General features: G+C 33.9%; 1 protein-coding gene across 1 annotated transcript in view; it reads right to left on the bottom strand.

Moving 5' to 3' along the window:
• Positions 1–20,746, bottom strand: part of DGKB (diacylglycerol kinase beta) — a 688,394-nt gene that overhangs the window by 445,326 nt on the left and 222,322 nt on the right. The window contains exon 13 of the mRNA XM_077757671.1: positions 2,564–2,596. Coding sequence (XP_077613797.1) covers positions 2,564–2,596 — 33 coding nt within the window. The remainder of the gene's footprint in view (positions 1–2,563; positions 2,597–20,746) is intronic.

Below are 20,746 nucleotides of genomic sequence, written 5' to 3'. Positions count from 1 at the left end.
GCGTGTGTAGGAGTGATCCAGTTGGGTTTGGACACAATAACTGTAAAAACTTTGAAAATTAATAAAAATTGAGAATTATTGGGCTGCCTGAGTGGCTCAGTCAGTTATGTGACCAACTTGATTTTGGCTCAGGTCACGATCTCATGGTCATGAGATCAAGCCCCATGTCAGGCTCTGCACTGACAGCATGGAGCTTACTTAGGATTATCCCTCTCCCTCTCTCTCTGCCCCTCCCCTGCTTGTGCTCTCTCTCTCAGAATAAACTTTAAAAAATATTAAGAGTTATTTTACACTTAAATTGTTTTATAGATGCATGTTTTTGTTATACTTCAAAAATTGAAAATAATTAAAGACAATTATTTTCATAAATAAATGAATATCTTTTCATTAACTAAGGAATGCTTTACTTATGCTTCAAAACAATTGATAACTGAAGGTGATAAGACTGTAAGATATGCAAGAAAGGCTATATACAACTTCTAAACAACAGATATGTCCTCATAGAAAAGTCCTTAAATCTACGTCAAAAGTGTAGCCAATAATATACATTTACATATTTCACATTAAATGTTTAAGGTATGTCTATGTCTTTCCATATTTGTTCCACATATATATTAACCTAACAATTACCTAACAATCAATTGTTCTTGATAGTAGAACAAAGGAATTCATGTGTGTGCGCGTATGTGTGTGTGTGTTCACACACTCACACGTGAATATATCCACATATGGACTTAAGAAAATTTTTGTAACAACAGAGTTGGAAAAAAAAAAAAAAACCTCATATGATGATTTCAGAGGATGGTGAAAAGTCTAAGTTAATATAAACCAATATATCTTTCCAGGAAGACTTTTAATAACTTTACTGAAAAGTGAAATTTTGGTCTATTATTTCTATTCATATGATACAGATTATACAGTTGAATATGGGAGACCTATGGAGATTATCAAGTCCAAAGAAAAAATTTTAAATCTCAAATATAGTGCTTATATTCCGGGGCAAAAATAAACTGAAACACCTGAATATACAAAATCATCTCTCTTACACTTAAATAATTAAACTGATAAACTTTCCAAGAAGCTTTGTCAGTTGAGTGTGTGATTCATCATTTCTTTTATAATAATGATGATAATAATGGTATCAACTGACTTAAAGAATACAAAATTAATTTAATATTTCTCTTAGATTGGAAACATTATTGTTTCAAGCATATTTCCAGATTTTAAGTATATCTCTGATTACAAAATGAAAGTTTTAAAAGTTTCATGAAGCAGTCTACACTAATTGGAAAACGTTTTTGGGGGGAGAAGGGAGAGAGGTTACTACATTTTTGTACAGTTATGCTTTCCTCTCAATAAATTCATATTCTTATATAGTATTCTTATACTACAAATAATATTTTTCCCAAAGGAGCTGATTCAAATTATAATTTTAGGAGAAACAATACCATCTGAGCATATCCATTAAAAATAAAAATAAATGAGGGGCACTTACATGGTTCAGTCAGTTGAGCATCTGGCTCTTGGCTTCAGCTCAGTTCATGATCTCACAGTCTGTGGGATCGAGCCCTATGTCATGCTTTGCACTGACAGCACAGAGCCTGCTTGTGATTCTCTGTCTCCCCGTCTCTCTGCCCTCACTCTGTCTGTGTGTCCCTCTCAAAATAAACAAACATTTAAAAAAAGATAAAAACAATTGAATAGAATAGGGTCACAGAAAAATGTGGAGGCTTTCTTTATTAATACAAAGATAAGCTAACACTTTAATGAAAATAAATGGTGTGACAATACTTATGTTTATTTTCAAAATAAAAGTCACTTTTTCTGTGACTGTATTTTATTCCAATGACTTTCTAGATACTGTCATATGCTAAGTGATTAATGCAGATGTACTCTTTTAAAAATGATGGGCACTTCAAAGTGAGCAAGAGTTTCTCAATCAACTATCACTGAAAACTACATTTTAATGGTATAGAGCTTTGATTGAGCTTTCTGTAAGGTATTTACATTTTGACTTGACAAACAGGAATGATGCTATTCTTATACACAGGTCAAAACTCTGCAAAACAACTTTTATTTTTCTTCGTGTGCTTTGTTTCACATAACTTTTTGCTTTCCTAATGTTTGTCACAAAAGCAGATTGAAACATTTTCAAGCATATCTCATCATGAAAATATAAATCTCCCAGGGGAACCTCTGTGGCTCAGTCAGTTAAGGTTCTGACTCTTGATTTTTGGCTTGAGTCATGATCTCATGGTTTGTGAGTTTGAGCCCTGTATCAGGCTCTGTGCTAATGGGGCAGAGCCTGCTTGAGTTTCTGTCTCTTCCTCTCTCTGACCCTCCTCCAGCTGCTCTCTCTCTCACACAATAAATTTTAAAAAAATAATAATAAACTTAAAAAAACAAAGATGCTCAATTCTAAATATCAGAATATGAGACAAAATGAACTAACAGATTGATGTTAGTAGGTCATTGAGATACCCCCAAATATTCATTATAACAATGGAAAGATCTATAATGACCTATAATGGCCAAGTGTGAAAACCTTTTTTTGCTTACGCACCTCAGGGACTGAAACTCCTGAAGTGGACAGAGTCTGCTGAAAAAGAGAAGTTCATATTAAAGCTAAAAAACACAAAAGTCAAACTGAAAACAAATGCCAATGAAGGTTCTTATACCACTATTCTCCTGTGAAATAAATGAATAAATACAAAATGCATTTCCTTGTCATATTTTTCTGCTTAATTCCATTACATAAATGAATAAATATTTTGTCACAAAATAAGGAATGCTGTAATGTACAGTGGGTTAGGTTGTGTATTACTTATCCAAAATGCAACTTCATCCACCCAAAGGAGATTGGTCAATATTGTTGGCTTGCTTCACAGATCTCTCTGAAACAGTACTGATCTATTACATTCATATTTTTTAATAAGAACTCATCTCCAAGTTTTGTTATCCTTCATAAACCATTCCTACTATTTTTTTTTAGTTGCCCATTTACCCGGCCTACTTTTCCATTTTCCAGTCCAACTCTCATTCCTTGCTAAAATTACTCAGTATCTGTTTCATGGAGACATAGCTTATGGTGTTGATTTTATTTTGGGATTTTTCTGGAAATAAGAGAAAAAATTCCATTAGCACCAGTAAAAAATGAAAATATTATTCAATAAGTAGAAAAATTTTACTTGAGAGTAATTTTAAAAAAAGAAAAAGATAACATTAAACACAGTGAAGTTGGTCTTCACGACCATGCATCTTCAATTATTCACCACCCCTCCTTTTCTGAGTCATAGTGGGAAGCTTTTTTTTCTGGCCAAAAAAAAAAAAAAAAAGAAAACAGAAAAAAAGTTACCAAATTCTAAAAGTCTATGTCCTATGGAACTCAGGACAAATTTGGAGGAATTGTTGACAAATCACACACACAATACTAGATAAAGTTTTCTAATGGTGGAGTGTGTGTGGTGAGACTAAGTATGAAAGCTGGATGTGAAGCTAGGAGGTCTTAGACATTTGTGTGTCTCTGAAAATGAGGGAGCGGTCATTATATGCCAGTTTACCCGCAGGATTGGGCTATGTGAAAGCGACTCTAAATGGATATCCAAGATGGATCTGAAAAATCTGAGAACACCGATATTAGTTTACTCCCTTATGCAGTGTAAGTACAAGAAGGCATCAAGAAACAGAAGAATAAATAGCTACATCTGAGGTTAATGAAGCAGAGGTGACTTCCAGTTACTCAGCATAGAGATAGAGAACTAGAAGGATCCAGAGCATGCAAAAGGGTCAGAAGAAGAAGGGATCTAAAGAAGACACAGAGAGATTTGAAGTGGCCAGGAATACAACTCTATTTAGACGATATTTTTGTCATGTAAGTAATAAATATTTCAGCTGCAGATTTTTCATCAAAAGAAGTCATGAAGTCTGAAAGGATGAACTTGGGTTAACTAGCCCATGAACAGGAATACTTTATGGAAGTATTTGCCATTTCTTAGATGCACTGAAAACAGATTTAATAGAACTTCCATTGAAAGCTTTCTGATTTCAGTAATATTCTTGACTTTTCAGTCCAATCAGTCTATATAAAACCTGATATAATGAGTGGTGGGGAAAATGTGCTAACTTCAATCTAGGTCACCTCAAATTTTTTTTGTCAGCTTTCCTATTTTTTCTTTCTCAGCTCTTAGTTCAAGCTTAGATTTGGATAAACATTTTAAGACATGACTGTAATTCTTCCATCTTTATTATAATGTGTAAATGTTTGCTCTCCCTCCAATCCAGATTAAGTACCTTATCCTGTGATTCCTTATCCACTCTGATGCCATGGGCCCAGGAAAGTCCCAGAGACTCTCAAGCAAAAATTAGGATGCCCGTCAAACAGTCTCCAGGACATGAGTCGCAGATGCCTTCTATCTTGGGAAGAATCTATGCTCACCTCACATGTCTGTACAGAGCAAGGCAATGGAAAGCCAAGTGAAAAGATTGTAGTTGTCAAAATGGTTTAGAATAACAGCAAGTGCAATGAAAAAATCTCAAATGGGTACTGTCCCTCCCACCTCAATCACAAAAACAAACAAACAAACAAACCAAGAAAAACTGTAAGACATTTTTGTGATATATTTAAGCATTTGAATACAGACAGGTTAGTGACTAATATTATGGAAATATTGTTAATATTCCTAGGTGTGATATAATAGTATGGAAATTGTATTAAAAAATTGTCCTTAATGTTAGAAGATGCCTGCTGACATATTTAGAGATGTAGTGTCATACTACCTGCAATTTATATGTAAAAGATTCAACATAATAAAATATATATTGCTGCTTGTATGATGGAAAAATAATAATGGAGGCTGGGGCTATATTGGATTCATGTGGGTCAATGTAACAAAATCAAAAATTATGCCAACTTGGATTATGAAAACCTATTTTAAGGCACTCTCTCCCCAAAAGACAAATTAGAATGAAATTATCCCCTGGCTGGCACTTTGCTACCACTTGGGTGGAGAATTGGTAATTTATGGATATTCATGTTTGCAGGCTTCTTTTTCTTAAGGTAGTGGGGATATGGGTCATCTACTGAGGGTGAGTGATGTTGGCAGAGAAGTAGTGACATGAAGAAAGTAAGGAAATAGTAGAAAGTTTGTCACTGCCTCTCTGAGATTAGGCAAGAAGTTGACTAAGAATAAGTAACAGGATCAAGCAAAATTGAGAGTGCAGCAGTGAAAGAAATCATGAATGTGTAAGAGACAAAGCCACCAGCTCAGCGAATTGTCTCTAGCAACACTCAAACTTCTGACAGCAACACTAAAAATTCTTTCCAATAATAAGAGTGATGAAACGATGTCTGTATTAGCTCACTTGTAATCAAGGTGTGTAGGCAAAGAGTGTATATTAAACTAACATGCCTATCAAAGGCTTACTCTTGATTTACAACAAGAAAACTATGGCATCCAGATAAAATGCAAACAAGAAACTTTTTAGAGGACAAATTCATATATTTTAATACTTCAATTATACTCCTCTGTATATAATTTCTAAATATCAAGGATGGGTGGAGTAAATGTTTTACTTTTTGAAAATTATCATGACTGTATAATTCTAAATGTAATATATTTTTAATCAGAATTAATACAGGAACTGTATATTTGTATTTAATCAAATGTGGGGTGTGACTACAGAGGAATGTGATTGATTTTATTTAATCAGTATCATTTTAATATTAAATAGAATACACAGTGCAGATAATTAGTTTAAAAGATGCATTTGTCTTCAGGGCACTTATTAAGTTCAATCTAATATCAAAGAATTTTTAAAAATTCTATTATTCTAAAGTATAGAGATCTCTCGTCTTCATAGTTTCTCACATGTAATCATTTTAAATTGACAATTTAATCCAAATTGTCATAAGATAGAGGTTTGAGTTAAAAATATAATAAGAATAGTACTCACATTAAAAGGGTCATCAGTTATTTTAGGACTAAAGTAAAATTGACAGAATTCTATGCTGTACCTATATAGGAATGTTCATATTTTTGAAAAATCATTTTTATGTTTATTGTCTCATTTAATCCTCCCTGTAAGCCAAGATACTTCACTTCTCAGACTGAGAAACAATATTAGCCTAAGAAAATAAAGGTGCTGATAGATTCAAATATAGTGCTTCTCTGTCCCAGGCTCCATTTTTTCAAACAACAATTCAGTAAGAATTTTGTTCTAAGTTTGTTTCTAGTCATGTCTCTATTTTTAAGTGATTTGAAAACCATATTATTTTAAAACATTGAACACTGGAGGATATTTAGAGACCACAATATATATGTTCTGCCTGAAACATGGCTTGAATATCAATATAGATTAATTTAACACAATAACTTCTAGCATGGTGGTAAATTAAGGTGGCCAAATAAAACAATTTCCTTTTTGTATTTTTTAAAATGTTTATTTATTTATTTTGAGGGACAAAGGGGAAGGGGAGAGAGAGAGAGAGAGAGAGAGAGAGAGAGAGAGAGAGAGAGAAACAGAGACAGAGACAGAGAGAGAATCCAAAGCAGGCTCTGCTCACAAACCATGAGATCATGACCTGAGCTGAGATGAAGAGTAAGACACTTAACTGACTGAGTCACCCAGGCACCCTTAAATAAAACTATTTTAAATAGCTGCTTTCCTTATATACAAGTGGATATCTCTGGCACCATAAAAGAAGTGAGAGACTAAAAAGCAAGTCTGGGAAAAGGACAACTGACTTCCTAAAATGGTACAGTGTCTCAGCCTTAAAGGGAAGTTATCTGATGGTAAAATGTATCAAGGGCATCTCTACCACATAGAAACTAAATACATATGACTTTTCTAAATTTTATTGTCACATTCCAGATTCATAATTTGTTTAACCTTTTATGATATTGCAGGTCCCTAAGTGAGTAGACTTACACAGTTAAACACAATACAAAAAAAGGAAGTTGACCAAAATAATTTCTATACTATAAATAATTTTTATAAACAATAATTATTTCAGTGCATGGGAAGTATGTCAATTAGAAGGATCATTAATTTGTTTTTTTTCCATAAGCACTTTGACATATATAATTAAAATTCAACTACCAGAAATAAAAATTTTTAGAAGATACACATATTAAAATCTTATTCAAAACCTCTTGACTAACCACTACTCAACTGGAGCCAAATTTTGAAGCTTGCAACAACATGAATTTAATGGTAAAAATATTTTTAAATGAGATAACTTCATTACTTTTATCATTTTAATTGCTCATAAAAATATTTATTCTTACTCTTGTAAGTGTGATCATTTACTCATATTTGCAGAGTTTTGCTCAGGAGACACTGCACAGATGGAATTGGAAGGCTCCGTACTTCATGGCTCCCTCAGTATGTATGCATGTTTGTGTCTAGAAAGGAAACAACCTGAACCTTCAGGGAATATATACCTAATGAGTGGATATTTCGAAACTTAAGGAGCACTAAATGTTTTAAATAAGAATATTAAAAACATATCTCTATAGAGATACCCAAATTATTCTGAACATAGATTTCTATATATAAACCCAACCAGCAAGAACTAAACCCTTACCAATGTTACTGTTACTGTCTTGCCCTCCTGATTAGCTAGCGCAATGAAACCATTTGAAATAGTATTGTAACTTGGCCAGGTCTCATAAAATCATCAGAAGCCCAGATGGTTGAAGAAGGATGGGTTCTTCAGTTTCTTTTTTATCTCTGATCCACAGTAAGAATATGTGTATATTTACATACTTGTGAAATAATTTCACAAAGACCACTTATTACATATGCCCCACTCTCTGATATATTCTGTTTTCTTCTCTCTTCAATGAATTTCTCCTCTACTTTACTAATGGCTTTTTCCCCCCATTCCTTTTTGAAATGCTGATCTAGAATGAATCAGGCCCCTAATTGAATTTGGGCCTCACCAGTTGTTGGGGACTTAAGCGTGAACATCAAAAAAGGGTTTAGGACATGGAATTTGGATAGGGCGGGTATTGCTTGTGCCACTTGCATGTTGTGTGACTTTTTAAATCTGTTTCATTTCCTCACATGTCCAGTGGGCATGATTAACTACAGGTACCTTTAGAATTAAAAGGACATCTAATAAATTTAAGTTTCCAATAAATGATAACTATTATTAACCTGAGAACTAAATTATTCCCTCAGTTTCCGCTGCCTGTCCGTAGCTTACCAAAAAAGGACTAATCATACTTTCTTCATCTGAAACTGTTTTTGTTTGCTCATAAGTATATGTGAACCAACAGATGTTTTTTAAATGAAACATCAATGTTAGGGCTATTTCAGTAGAGAGGAAGAAGGAAAGATGCAGGAGGGGAAAAAGAGATCAAAAAGAGAAAGCAATAGAGAAAAAGGAGAGGGAGGCAGAAGAGGCTAAGAAAAATAAAAGAAAAACAAAGTCCTCCTTGCTATTTTCCTCAATCCTCAAATGTACCATGGGCATCATAACTACACCTACCGTTTCAGAAATGAATGTCCTTACATTCCAAGAAAACAATGAAATTGAGTAAAGGAGGGGTAGGAGCTGATATTTAGAGCATAGCTTTTAGTTTTTGTTTGAAGTACTGAAAAATCCTTAACCAGCAGATTCAGCCAGTTACAAAATACATTCCAAAATAAAATGCATGTGTCTTATTATTTATTTGTGTCAAATAATTCTTGAGAACTCTTACTTTGCATAAAGATAATTAATAGATAGCTATTTATGTGTATGTATATGTATGCATGATTATGTTTGTGATTTTGGGGACAGGTATCTGAGTGTAGTTTTAAATAAAAAAGCACCCTCAAGGGAATACCTGGGTGGCTCAGTCGGTTAAGCATTGGAATTTGGCTCGGGTCATGATCTTGCGATTGGTGAGTTTGAGTCCGGCATCAGGATTTCTGCTGTCAGCAAAGAGCCTGCTGAGGTCTTTTGTACCCTTCTCTCTGCCCCTCCCCTGCTGGTTTATTCTCTCTCTCTCTCAAAATAAACAAACTTTTTATAATGCACCCTCAAGAAACCACACCTAATATAATAGATGAATATCTACTAAATTTTATGTAAACAAAATTCATCAAAAATACTTGCTGTATGCGTATTCTTTTTCTCAACATGATCCCGTTCTCAAAATGTATCACACTGGCTTTCTAAAATACAGAAAAATCACTACAGGTAGTGAAGAATACGGGTAATAAAATTTAGAATTAAAGCATTAGGCTGCTAAGTTTTCTTTTACATCAATCTTGGGAGAAAATCCTCAAATTTAAAAACAAATAAGTTATAATGAAATTTGTTCTTATCCTTTGCCTCTCTAAATATCCACTGATCTAACACCAAAGCATTTTTAACCAGGTTAAAGTCCAATTCTGCATTCACATTAGACTAAGATTCAATTGAGTTAAAATTTTACATTGACTGCCAGTCAACCTTATCATGAACTTTCATTATATGCATGTAATTAATTGGGTCCAACGAACAATATCAGTACTGAGTTATAGACTCTTTTCCCCCGACCATATAATTAGAATATAATTACCCACAGGATATCAGAATGATGCAAAACCTTTCCTCTAAATGCGCCCTCATTAGGAAACAAGTCTCAATGTACATTTATTCAATCAGTGTGAATTAATTAAAATGTTACTGAAATAAAAGAGGGCAGCAATAAAGAGTATCTGACATCTATTAAGAGACTATCACTTTAGATCTGCATGCACGGTTGATATTTAAACCCATTTAGCTCAAGTAGGAACTTGGCCATGTGATGTTATATACATGCAGTATGCTAAGAAATCTGAGTAAATGAATCAGTGTGTGGCAGTGTTTCTGAAAAGAACATAATATGCAATGCAAAGAAAATCTTAAAGGACCCGAGTAGGATTCTTAAGGCCCCTTTATTTCCTGATGAATACATAAAGGTGAATCATTACATAATAGTGGGTAGAAATTATTTTTAAGTTGAAGTATCCAGGAAAATAGTTGTTCATCTAACACTTTCCTATTACAAATGTGGCATATTTGTTTTTATATGGCTTAGGAGATAATAGGAAAGTCTAGACTTACCAAAGCACTAATTATTTTTGTTTTTTTTAATAAAGTAAATAACCTCAATTACTTAAGCTAGTTCAATAAGGTATTTCAATAGCATATTTTCTTTAAGCAGAAAATTCATATGCACTTAGGACTATATTCTTTTTAAGAGGATACACATAATATAACATATTCAGATTATACAAAACATGGAAAAATACTAAATGCATAAACAAACCAAGGGGCATATGCTGTATCTCCTTTATGAAGCTGCGGATTCGTGAAAAAACATGGTTCCTAAAACTATTTATGTTGGTTTCTCAAGTACCTGGCATACTGTCATATGAAATAAAAGATAACTAAATCCAGTAACAAATAAATAACCCTAATAGAGAGGAATACTGACTAATACTCAACAATATCAACAACAGTTGCAAAAATTTTTAAAAGCTACCTGTAATATTTAAATTAACATACACCCAGATTTTGAAGCTTCCTATGTTATGACATAATTCCTCAGACATTTTTAGCCTTAGAAATAGGTTTTATAAAACTTAGTTCTGATAATCAATACTTGGCATTCATTCTTACACGTAGATAAGCACCACTTAAAATGGAAATACTGACTAGCACAAAGACAATTAAGGCCATTTACAAATTGCTACTGTTTACATGCTCTTCAGGAACAAACTCTAACCAGTTTTTAAATGATTGCTTTTTTAAGAAAAAGAATTAATTCCATAAGCTTATATATATTTTAAATGTTCTCAAGGTATGCTATATTGACGACAAAATGGTATAATGTTCCATTCAGATATTAGACTGGTTTTGTTAGAGGCCAAAGTATGAAAGAAATAATGAACTTGTTCTTCCTAAACAAGAAGGGAGATTATCTCAGAGAGGCTTGCGTTATTCTTAACATAAAATTTTCTGTTGAATTTCAGTGACCAATACATGCTGGTCTAATTTCTTGCTGAAAAAGCTATGGTTTGAGTAACATTAACTAAGGGTAATAATCACCACAAACAAAAAATATCCTACTAATAGAATATACATCATTTTAAAGTTCCATTTAGTAGTAAACATCAATATTTTCAGAGCTACACTAAGAATGAATATTTGTGATATTTTACATGGACTACTGTATTGCCTAAGCTGTATTTAAAAAATCAGATTTTAAATATAATTTGATAGCCATAGAAAAAGGTGTTGATTCTCCTCAGAATTCTGAAATACTCCCTCTCAGCTTTCTACCTGTAATACTACTTTATTTTAAATATTAGTCATTTCACAGTACCATCTATTGGATATTTGATATAACTACAACAACATAACAATCACAGGGTTTTTTCAAATTTAGTAATAATTATAAAATATCTCCTGTGCCACTCTAGCAACTAAACACTGCTCATTTGATATCCCCTAAGATTACCTCATCATCACATACTTTAAGCTTGAGTGTATTACCCTGTAACAATAAAATTTAATTATCATGTGTTACACATGATTTAAAAAAAAAAGAAACATCCCTGTCACATATTCCTTTTAATTTTTCATTTGATATTTATGTCACTGTCTGATATATTCTCTTCTTAATTCAGGAGAAAGTGGCAACTAATGGGGATAAAGAGAGACAACTGATTGTTTTTCGTTAATTCAGCAACTATTTCTTGACCATCTACTAGTTGTTGCATTCAGTTAGGTACCAGAGACAAAGACATTCATCCTTTTCCTGTGACTGGTAAGAGTGCTGGCAGCAGTGGTCAGTGAGCACATGGAAGAGCCCCCAAAGAGAGATTTTCAGTTCAGTTCCTGGTGTGTGGATACTGAGACCTCGGAGGGACATCAAGGGGAAAGTCGCAAGCTGAAGTGGAGGATTTGGAACTTGAGGGCTCAGGGAGAAGCAGCTTACCCAGCTGTATTCAAAAGTGGTAGTGGTAGTCATGAGACATGGGATGAGATAATCTATAGACAGCATAATGACATGAGAATATGGTTAAAAATGGAAACATACATATTTAAGAATAGAAGTAGGACTAGGAAGTTAGCAATATAGATAAAGTATCGTTCAGAGGGGAGAGGAAAAACAAATAGAAGTGGGTTAGATAAGTGCTGCAGTATGAGAAAAGAGCACTTTAAATACTGTCAATGCTGCAGGAGATTAAAAAATGAGGAATTTTGAAAAGGGGGATCCAGTAGATGATGCTGGTAGCCCAAAGCAGACCCTTTGTCACCTGGTCAGAGTACCTAGCCCCAGATGCTCTGAGTGTTGAATGCTGAGAATTCCCAACTGACCATTTTCTGAAGAATTATTCTTTACTTTAGGAGCAGGCTTTCCAGGGTGCAAGCACCTTCTATCCTGCAGGAAGTCACAGCTAATTAAAGACTGATGCAGGTTAGAAAAAGCCAACCCCCTTATCTTAAGTTAAGAACAATCGTGTGGTATACTTTTATGACAAAGATGCCAAAGTTGAGGCCAAGGCTTAACCTCTCCCTATGACCTCTTCCTTGCTCAAAGCCCACTTCCTGCCCTGCTTCCTCCCCCTCTTACAGATAATTTTATAAGGAAACATTCCTCTCTCTCTCACAAACAGCAAAATCCCTGATTCACGCTCTGCTCCTTGGGAATCCAATCAAAAAGAATCCCCCTGGATTTGGGACGAACAGCAGAAGTAGTTTTCCACCTATTTTACAGTCAGAAATTAGAATAATGTGGGTTGAGGTAGAAGGAGGAGGGAAATTTGACACAGTGAGTATATCTTCACAAATGCACAGACTTATGGTTACATTAAGAAGCAGAGAAAGACTACATCCACATACAAAGATGGAAAACAGCAGAAAGAACAGCTCAGCTATCCCTCTAGATGGGCTCAAAGGCAGACATATCACTGAGAATAGAAACAAAGAAGTTCCACCACGCAGATCACGGTGCTGTCAAGTGCTACCTATCCTAAGTATATTAGATTACACCTTATTTGAGTTTTTCCATTGTAAATTAGTGAGTCATTATATTCTTACATACTGTGGCATATGGCATGACAGGAGCAAAATGGGGAGAAAGAGAGGCAGAAAATGCTAGAATGAAAGAAACTGGAGGGATGACTCAAGGATGTTGGAGTAATAGTAACCAAATGGAAGAATTCAAGAATATTTGAGGTTGGGATGAAAAAGTAGTAACATTGTAGGAAATAGAATGGAATGGAGAGCTGTATTTCTCCAGTATTTAGGTTTCCTTTGGCAAATGAATCCAAATTGGCCAAAAGCTCCTGTGATTATTATTAAGAGAATTTGAAATGATAGATCTAAGCATCTAGACTGGAAGGCAAGGAGTGTATATGGCAGTCTCAAAAGAACTAAACAATCTTTGCTCTACAAAAAGAGGAAACATAGAGCGAACTAATGAAAAAAGGCAAAATTGAGTAAAAAGTCATTGCACTGTGCATGAAAGTGGTGTATAGACTGAGTTTTAAAAGACTCAATTCTTACTCAGATTTCAAGTCGAAAGCTGAGAACAGACAAGTTATATTTAATAGTAAAACAGAGAAAAGCATGCATATAAATACTTTATGATCACCACCACTTCATCTGGAATCATTGAAACCACAGGTTACCTTTGCAAGGTGGAATTTATCCTTCAATGTCTAGTGGTGAAGGGATGTGATTTTTATTGCACTCAAAATTTAAAAGTGAGAAGACAGAAATGATATAAAGTATTTATTTCTACTGTAATGCAATCAGTTCTGGATATTTGCCCTGCCCTAACCCCAAACTTCCTTGGGAGGGCACAAGCAGATATACCAATTGAGAGTTCACATATTTGGGAGTACTTATTTATGCCACACTTTGTGGTGATACTGTCTCACTGGATAGAAAAGGTATATCTCTGGCTTTTGTTTTAATTGATTTTCTTAATTATTTATGAGAATTAAGTTTTACATTATTGTTTAGGTATTTGCATTAATTCTCTAAAACAAGGATTTTTTTTTTTTTGGTTAAAATGTTTACGTGTGCCTTGATTTGTGAGCCTTCGTCTTTACTTTTTTTTTTAAAGAAATTTTTAGTTGGCAAAGTCTGTCAACATTTTCTTTAATATTTCCATTTTAAGAAAAAATGGAAAAAAAAAGGTATTTTACAGGTAAAAAATAAACCTTTAATCCATGTTTGATTTATTTTGGAACAGGTATAAAGTAGAATTTATCTTAATTTAGTGTCCCATACGTATGCAGCCATCTCAAAATTACTGATCCCTGCCATCCCCCTGAAGATTTAATATGAGACCTTCATCATATGTTGCATTATGACATGTCATTTAGTATGTTTTAGACTTTCTACCAGGTCCTTACATCTTCTCGAGTCACTGTTACATTATTTTGATCACTGTGACTTTAATAAGCATATTCTAAACGTTTGTTAAAACTAGTCTTTTCTTATTACTATTCTTTCTCAGAATGTATGTTTTTGTGCATATTTATTCTTCCAGGCAAACTGTGGAATCATTTTGCCAAGAGAAGAAAAAAAAACTATCTGGAAATTGCATTAAGTGGATGAATGAACTTGAAGAAATGTAGGTTCTTTAGTTCAATTTTATTTTCTTCAGCACACTTAGACATTAAGAAAATATTTTAATTTTTCATTTAGGGATAGCACCTTGTTGCCATTTTCCTTTGAACTAAAGGAAATTTTCTTAATCCTCTCCTTCAAATTACTGATTCAATTGTCCTCAATGTTGATTTTTCCCTATGTGCACACTGATATATTTTAGTTTCTGTTAAGGTATTATGTTTTCTCTACCTCTTTTTTTTTTTTTTTTCAACATTTTAGCTTTTCCTTTTAAATCAGTATATTATAAAGTAAATGTTTTCTTTAGTATTCTTGATCATGTAAAACGATTGCTATTAACATTTTCTTCCGTTTGATACAATAAATCTTCATGTATGACATTCATCTTACTTTTAACTACTATGCCTGTTTCTTTTTTCTTATGGCAGAATTATGACTATTTTATTTTGGCAACAGGTAGACTTCTTTATACTAAAATGCACTTTGGCCTTAAGCCATCACTCTGCATTGACAGTTGTTATAAAAAAGCAAAACCAAAGGAAACACACTCTACTAAATGATTGCAGCAATATTGTTGAGGCGTAGTCCCTGCCCGATACAATTTCATATGGAAGAAATTAATCTCAGATCTCAGTAACAACAATAACAATAAAAAGCATTTCCGCTAAGTGAATGGTTTGGTTTTATGTTGTGAAGATTGTCAAGCTTATATTTCCCCTTTTTCTCATAAGGCTACTAAGAAACTCTGGGACAAATCTGCAAACTACCTCTGTCAACTTTTTAAAGATATTAGCTATAGGAATTTCTAAGTCTGCTTTCATTGTGGCATATAAAACTTATTGTTTTATACTGCTACTTACTAAATGGAATCATCATTTAGTGATGCAGAGCCCTTTTTCCATTTTGTGTACTATGTTCCTTTAAAATATAAGTACATGAAGACTATGTCTAACCCAAAAAGATGTACACGTATTTTATAAACATTATAGATCTTTAGTGCTTAAATGTTTTTCTCATTGGGATTGAATCAGAAAACCATTTGCAAAAATATTGGAAATATTCAGAATTTAATTCTACATATTTTAAAAAATAAATAAATAAAAAGCAGCTATCTTCTATGAATAATACCATAAAATTGAGTCTGAGTTAGATTTCCAAAGTATGGAAAAAAATAGATTCTTTTTTGCCTATCATTACTATGATGACAATTATGAATTGATCTATAATGAATATTAATTAAATGAATATTAAGTAATGACATTGATGAAACATTTATTGAGCACTGACAATGGGCTTTGTCCCCACTCTTTAGACAAAAAAGAAAATTGCACAGGCACAAACCCATGGTACATTGCATAAAGAATTTCAAGAAAATAGATGACTTCAGTAAGTGTGGTTAAAGGTTAAAGAGGTAAATGCAAAGAAGGGAGAAGCAGCCGAAAAGATGTTAAATAAAAACTGAAGCTCAGTGTAGAAAGTCACATCCCTAGCCAACTGTTCACACCTCTCCACCAGACTTTTGGGAGCTCTACAACTAGTAAAGGAAGTAAATTTACAGAACATTTAAAATCCAAATTTCAGAATCACAGAGAATTCAAAAATCTCCCTCCCATTTTTAACTGGCTACTGTTTACACTGAAATTGTCATTATTAGCTGTTTCTGGTTACAGTTAAATGGCAGATACAGAGTACGGAAAGAGCCCATAATAGTTGGAATGTAAGGAAAACACACACACACCATATTTTCCCTCTCTAAAAGAACTTTTGACATTGCTGAGGAGTAAACACTTGATTAAACTCATGCTTTATGGATAGATTTAACATACTCTATGCTACATAAGACTTAATCACCATATCTACAATGCATAACTTAGTAGAATTCTTATAATTGTAGAGGAGCAAGCAAGATTGGAAGAAGAGAAGGTAATATAGGCATATGGTTCTCTAAGGGTGTTAAGTGTAGAGATATGTGGACTGGTACTTTAGTAACACCACGTTGTCCAAGTTTTCAGCCACAATAAAGAAGGGTACTTGGAAAAATCTGCATCAAGTCTAACAACATGTCTAGAATTTATATTTTCCAGGTATCTTTCTTATCCTGTGCCTGAGCTAACGAGCGTCAATGGTGATTTTGTTGGCATTCTTAAATGTTTATTTAAGGTAATTTAGGATATTATTATAGCTAGAGTATAAAGTATTCTGGGGAGGAAAGACCACAGTTGGTCCAAAACGGGCACAATACCGAACATATACTTATTTTTTTTTAGCATATCACTTTTTGCCAATGAATACCACCTGAATATATTTTTTTCATAATATTTCTTTAAAAATAAAACAATCATCTCAAATTAATTATTTAATTGTTTAAATTGACAAATTTATTCAAAAAAAATTTTTAGGTTTTAGGAAAATCATTCTAATTATAATCATAAATTGTTCCTGATTTATAAACATGTTTATAATATAGGGGTCCCTGGGTGGCTCAGTCAGTTAAGCATCTGACTCTTAATTTAGGCTCCTGTCATGATCCCATGGTTCATTAGACTGAACCCCAAATCAGGCTCCCCGCAGACAGCATGGTGCCAGCCTGGGATCACCTTTATCCTTCTCTGCTCGTCTCCTGATCTTTTTTTTTTTTTTAAATAAATAAACTTTAAAAAAAGAAATATATTTATGGTACAGAAAAAACTGTGAAATCTGATTCACCTGTAAAACAAAACAATACACTGTGAGAAAAAAAGGATACTTGGATTAAAGAGCAACCAGGAGAAGCCATGGTTCATAAAGACGTTCCCCAAGGTGTTATATATAAAAACAAAATAAATCATTGGAAACACACTAAACATTAACATTGTTTCAACTAAATTATGTTATCTGCAATTAATAAGTTATACAGCCATTAATAGCAATATTCCATAGTATATAGAAACACAAACATTCAATGGTATTAGTTTAAGTATAAAACAAGGTGTTCAAAATGAAAGTTTGGGGCACCTGGGTGGCTCAGTCACTTGAGAATCCAACTGGCTCAGGTCATGATCTCATGGTTCATCAGATCAGGCCCCTCAGTGGGGCTCTGTGCTGTTGGTGTGGAGCCTGCTTGGGATTCTCGCTCTCTCTTCTCTCTCTGACCCTCACTTGCTAATGCTTTCTCTCTCTCTCTCTCAAAATAAAATAACAAATAAACTTAAAAACAATAAGGTGTCACATGATATATCAAGTTTAATTACAAAAAGGTCAAAAATATACATCTGAATCAAGAGGGAAATTTTAATCGTGCTTCCATTTATATATTAATAGTGGTTCTTCTATAACTATTGCAACTTTTAATTTTTTCTCTTCATTTTTAAGTTGCTTTTATTAGTTTTATTTAATAAATGCATAGTTCTTTTATAACAAAAGATTAAAATTTACTTTTTAAATTCAAACACAACACATATTAGAACTAATCTTAGATAATGTCAACGAAACACTCATACTGGGCATACTTCTAAGCAATTTTCTTTTTTTTTTTTTATTTAATAGTTTATTGTCAAATTAGTTTCCACATAACACTCAGTGCTCATCCCCACAAGTGTCCTCCTCCATGCCCATCCCCCCCTCCCCCCACATCCATCAGTCCTCAGTTTTTGTCAGCATTCAAGAGTCTCTCATGGTTTGCTTCTCTCCCTTTCCCCCACCATTTCCGCCCTTCTTCTCCCCCTTGTTCCTCCGTCAAGTTCCTCCTAATCCTCCTATACGTGCAAACATATGATATTTGTCCTTCTCTGCCTGACTTATTTCGCTCAGCATAACACCCTCAAGGTCCATCCATGTTGCTACACATGGCCAGATTTCATTGTTTCTCATTGCCATGTAGTATTCCATGGTATAGATAAACCACATCTTCTTGATCCATTCATCTGTTGATGGACACTTAGGCTCTTTCCATGTTTTAGCTATTGTGGAGAGTGCTGCTATGAACATTGGGGTACATGTGCTCCTATTTTCATACATTAATTTATTTAATTCAATTTTTAAATTTTTTAAAATGTTTTTATTTATTTTTGAGAGAGAGAGAGACAGCATGAGCAGGGAAGGGTCAGAGAAAGAGGGAGACACAGAATCTGAAGACAGGCTCCAGGCTCTGAGCTAGCCGTCCCCACAGAGCCCGACGCGGGGCTCAAACCCACGAACTGTGAGATCATGACTTGATCTGAAGTCGAACACTTAACAGACTGAGCCACTCAGGCGCCCTTATTTCATTCCATTTTATAAATGGAACACAGATGTGTAAAATATTAATAACTCTGCCTCATGTCACAAAATTAGTGAAAAACCCAGGACTCACATACATACAGAGAATATATTACGAAACAGTTTCCGAAAGTGGCTGAACCCATTTATTCTCCCAAATGCGATCTATAAACAATCCAGTTGTTTCCTCTTTGCAAAGCTTAGGATTTTTAATTGTCTTAATAATTCTGATGGGTGTGTAGTGATCTCTATTGAGATTTAAATATTTATTTTTCTGGTGAGTAAAGATAATGTACATATATTTATATGTTTGTTTGTGATTTGTGAGTATCTATTTGTTAAAAGCCTATTTAGGTCTCTTTCCTCTTGAATTGCATTGTTTGTTACTTATTATTTATATACATAAATTATTTTTATTTTCTGGACACAAGTCATTTGTTATCATTCTGTAATCCTTTGAGGCAAAGAACTTGCCCACATATCCAAAGTTCATGTTAGAAACTTAAGTTTCTAGTCTCTATCCTTTCTGGTTATCACTATCCCATGTTTATTTCTGCTTTCTGTCTCCTAAACTGATTTTCCATATCTCACATTATTTCTAAAACTTTTTGCTGGGCACAATGAACCTTTGTTTAAAATAAATGAATTATCTTTTTTCTTTCCAAGTCACTGTCATTTTCCCTACTACATTTCTGTAAAGAGGTTGCTCATTCTCCTAACCAGTATTTGTTCTATAGTTTTTATAGAAATCTCTTGGCTTTCCATTCAAATCATCATTCCTGCAGACCCAGAACAGAGTATCTCTTATGATTTGAAATTCATGGAATCTATTATCTTTCCCCACCATTCATACTAATTACTCTTATACAGCAACCATTTCACCAAGACCCTTTTATTACCCCAGCATACTTTAAATAGAACATAGAATAAACTATCCCAAGAGTTACTTGACCTCTTGATGTCTAGTGAATCTCTCTTTTGCACCAGGTAAGTCTCCCAGATCCATAGATGTAAACTGGATTTTACCATCCTCTGGAACTAATCTTCTCTGAAATCAAATTAATTCCACTTTCTGCTACAATATTCTCTCCTGATTCCCTCATTTTCTTACTTTGTTGGTGTTTTATGATTGTTCATATCATAATACCGTAATTAGTCTACCGTATCTCCTCTGTTCCCAGTTTACATCTATTTGTGATAACATTGCTACCAGAATTTTCCTTCTAAAACCTGATCATGTAGGGGTGCCTGGGTGGCTCAGTCTGTTAAGCGTCCGACTTCAGCTCAGGTCATGATCTCATGTTTCGTGGGTTTAAGCCCCACGTCGGGCTCTGTGCTGACAGCCAGCTCAGAGCTTGCAGCCTGTTTCAGATTCTGTGTCTCCCTCTCTCTCTGCCCCTCCCCTGCTCACTCTGCCTTTCTCTCTCTGTCTCAGAAATAAATAAATACATTTAAAAAATAATAAATAAAACATGATCATGTAGTCTCCTATGTATACAGGATAAACCCATTTCCTTGGTAAGATAGGCCAAACTTTTTACTATCTCAGCCCTTATCTTGTCCATCTTTCCAAGCCTCATCTTTACACATAACCCTTAATAAACATTTCTTAGCTTCAAGATCTCACTCAGTACTCTTGCTGCTGAGATGACTCAGATGGAGTTCACTTTGTATGTGACAGCCAAAGCCCTACTCTTTTATTTACTCTTTGAATTACCCTCTGGATGAATTAAGAGCCTGTCCTCTAGAGCCCCTATTAGTTAATATTTTTCACACCATAATATGTAATCTGCTTTCCTGTCATGACCAACAGAGTCTAGTTTGCAGGAAATAAGATAAATGTTCTTATCTAAATTTTTAGCTCTTTAACTTAAAAGACAATGAGAAGAAGGAAGAAGTAGA

Source organism: Crocuta crocuta, unplaced genomic scaffold (genome assembly GCF_008692635.1).
Source record: "Crocuta crocuta isolate KB4526 unplaced genomic scaffold, BGI_CrCroc_1.0 scaffold62, whole genome shotgun sequence".
Classification (NCBI taxonomy): domain Eukaryota; kingdom Metazoa; phylum Chordata; class Mammalia; order Carnivora; family Hyaenidae; genus Crocuta; species Crocuta crocuta.
The sequence above is the reverse complement of the archived record's forward strand: the minus strand, read 5'-3'. Positions and strand labels throughout refer to the sequence as shown.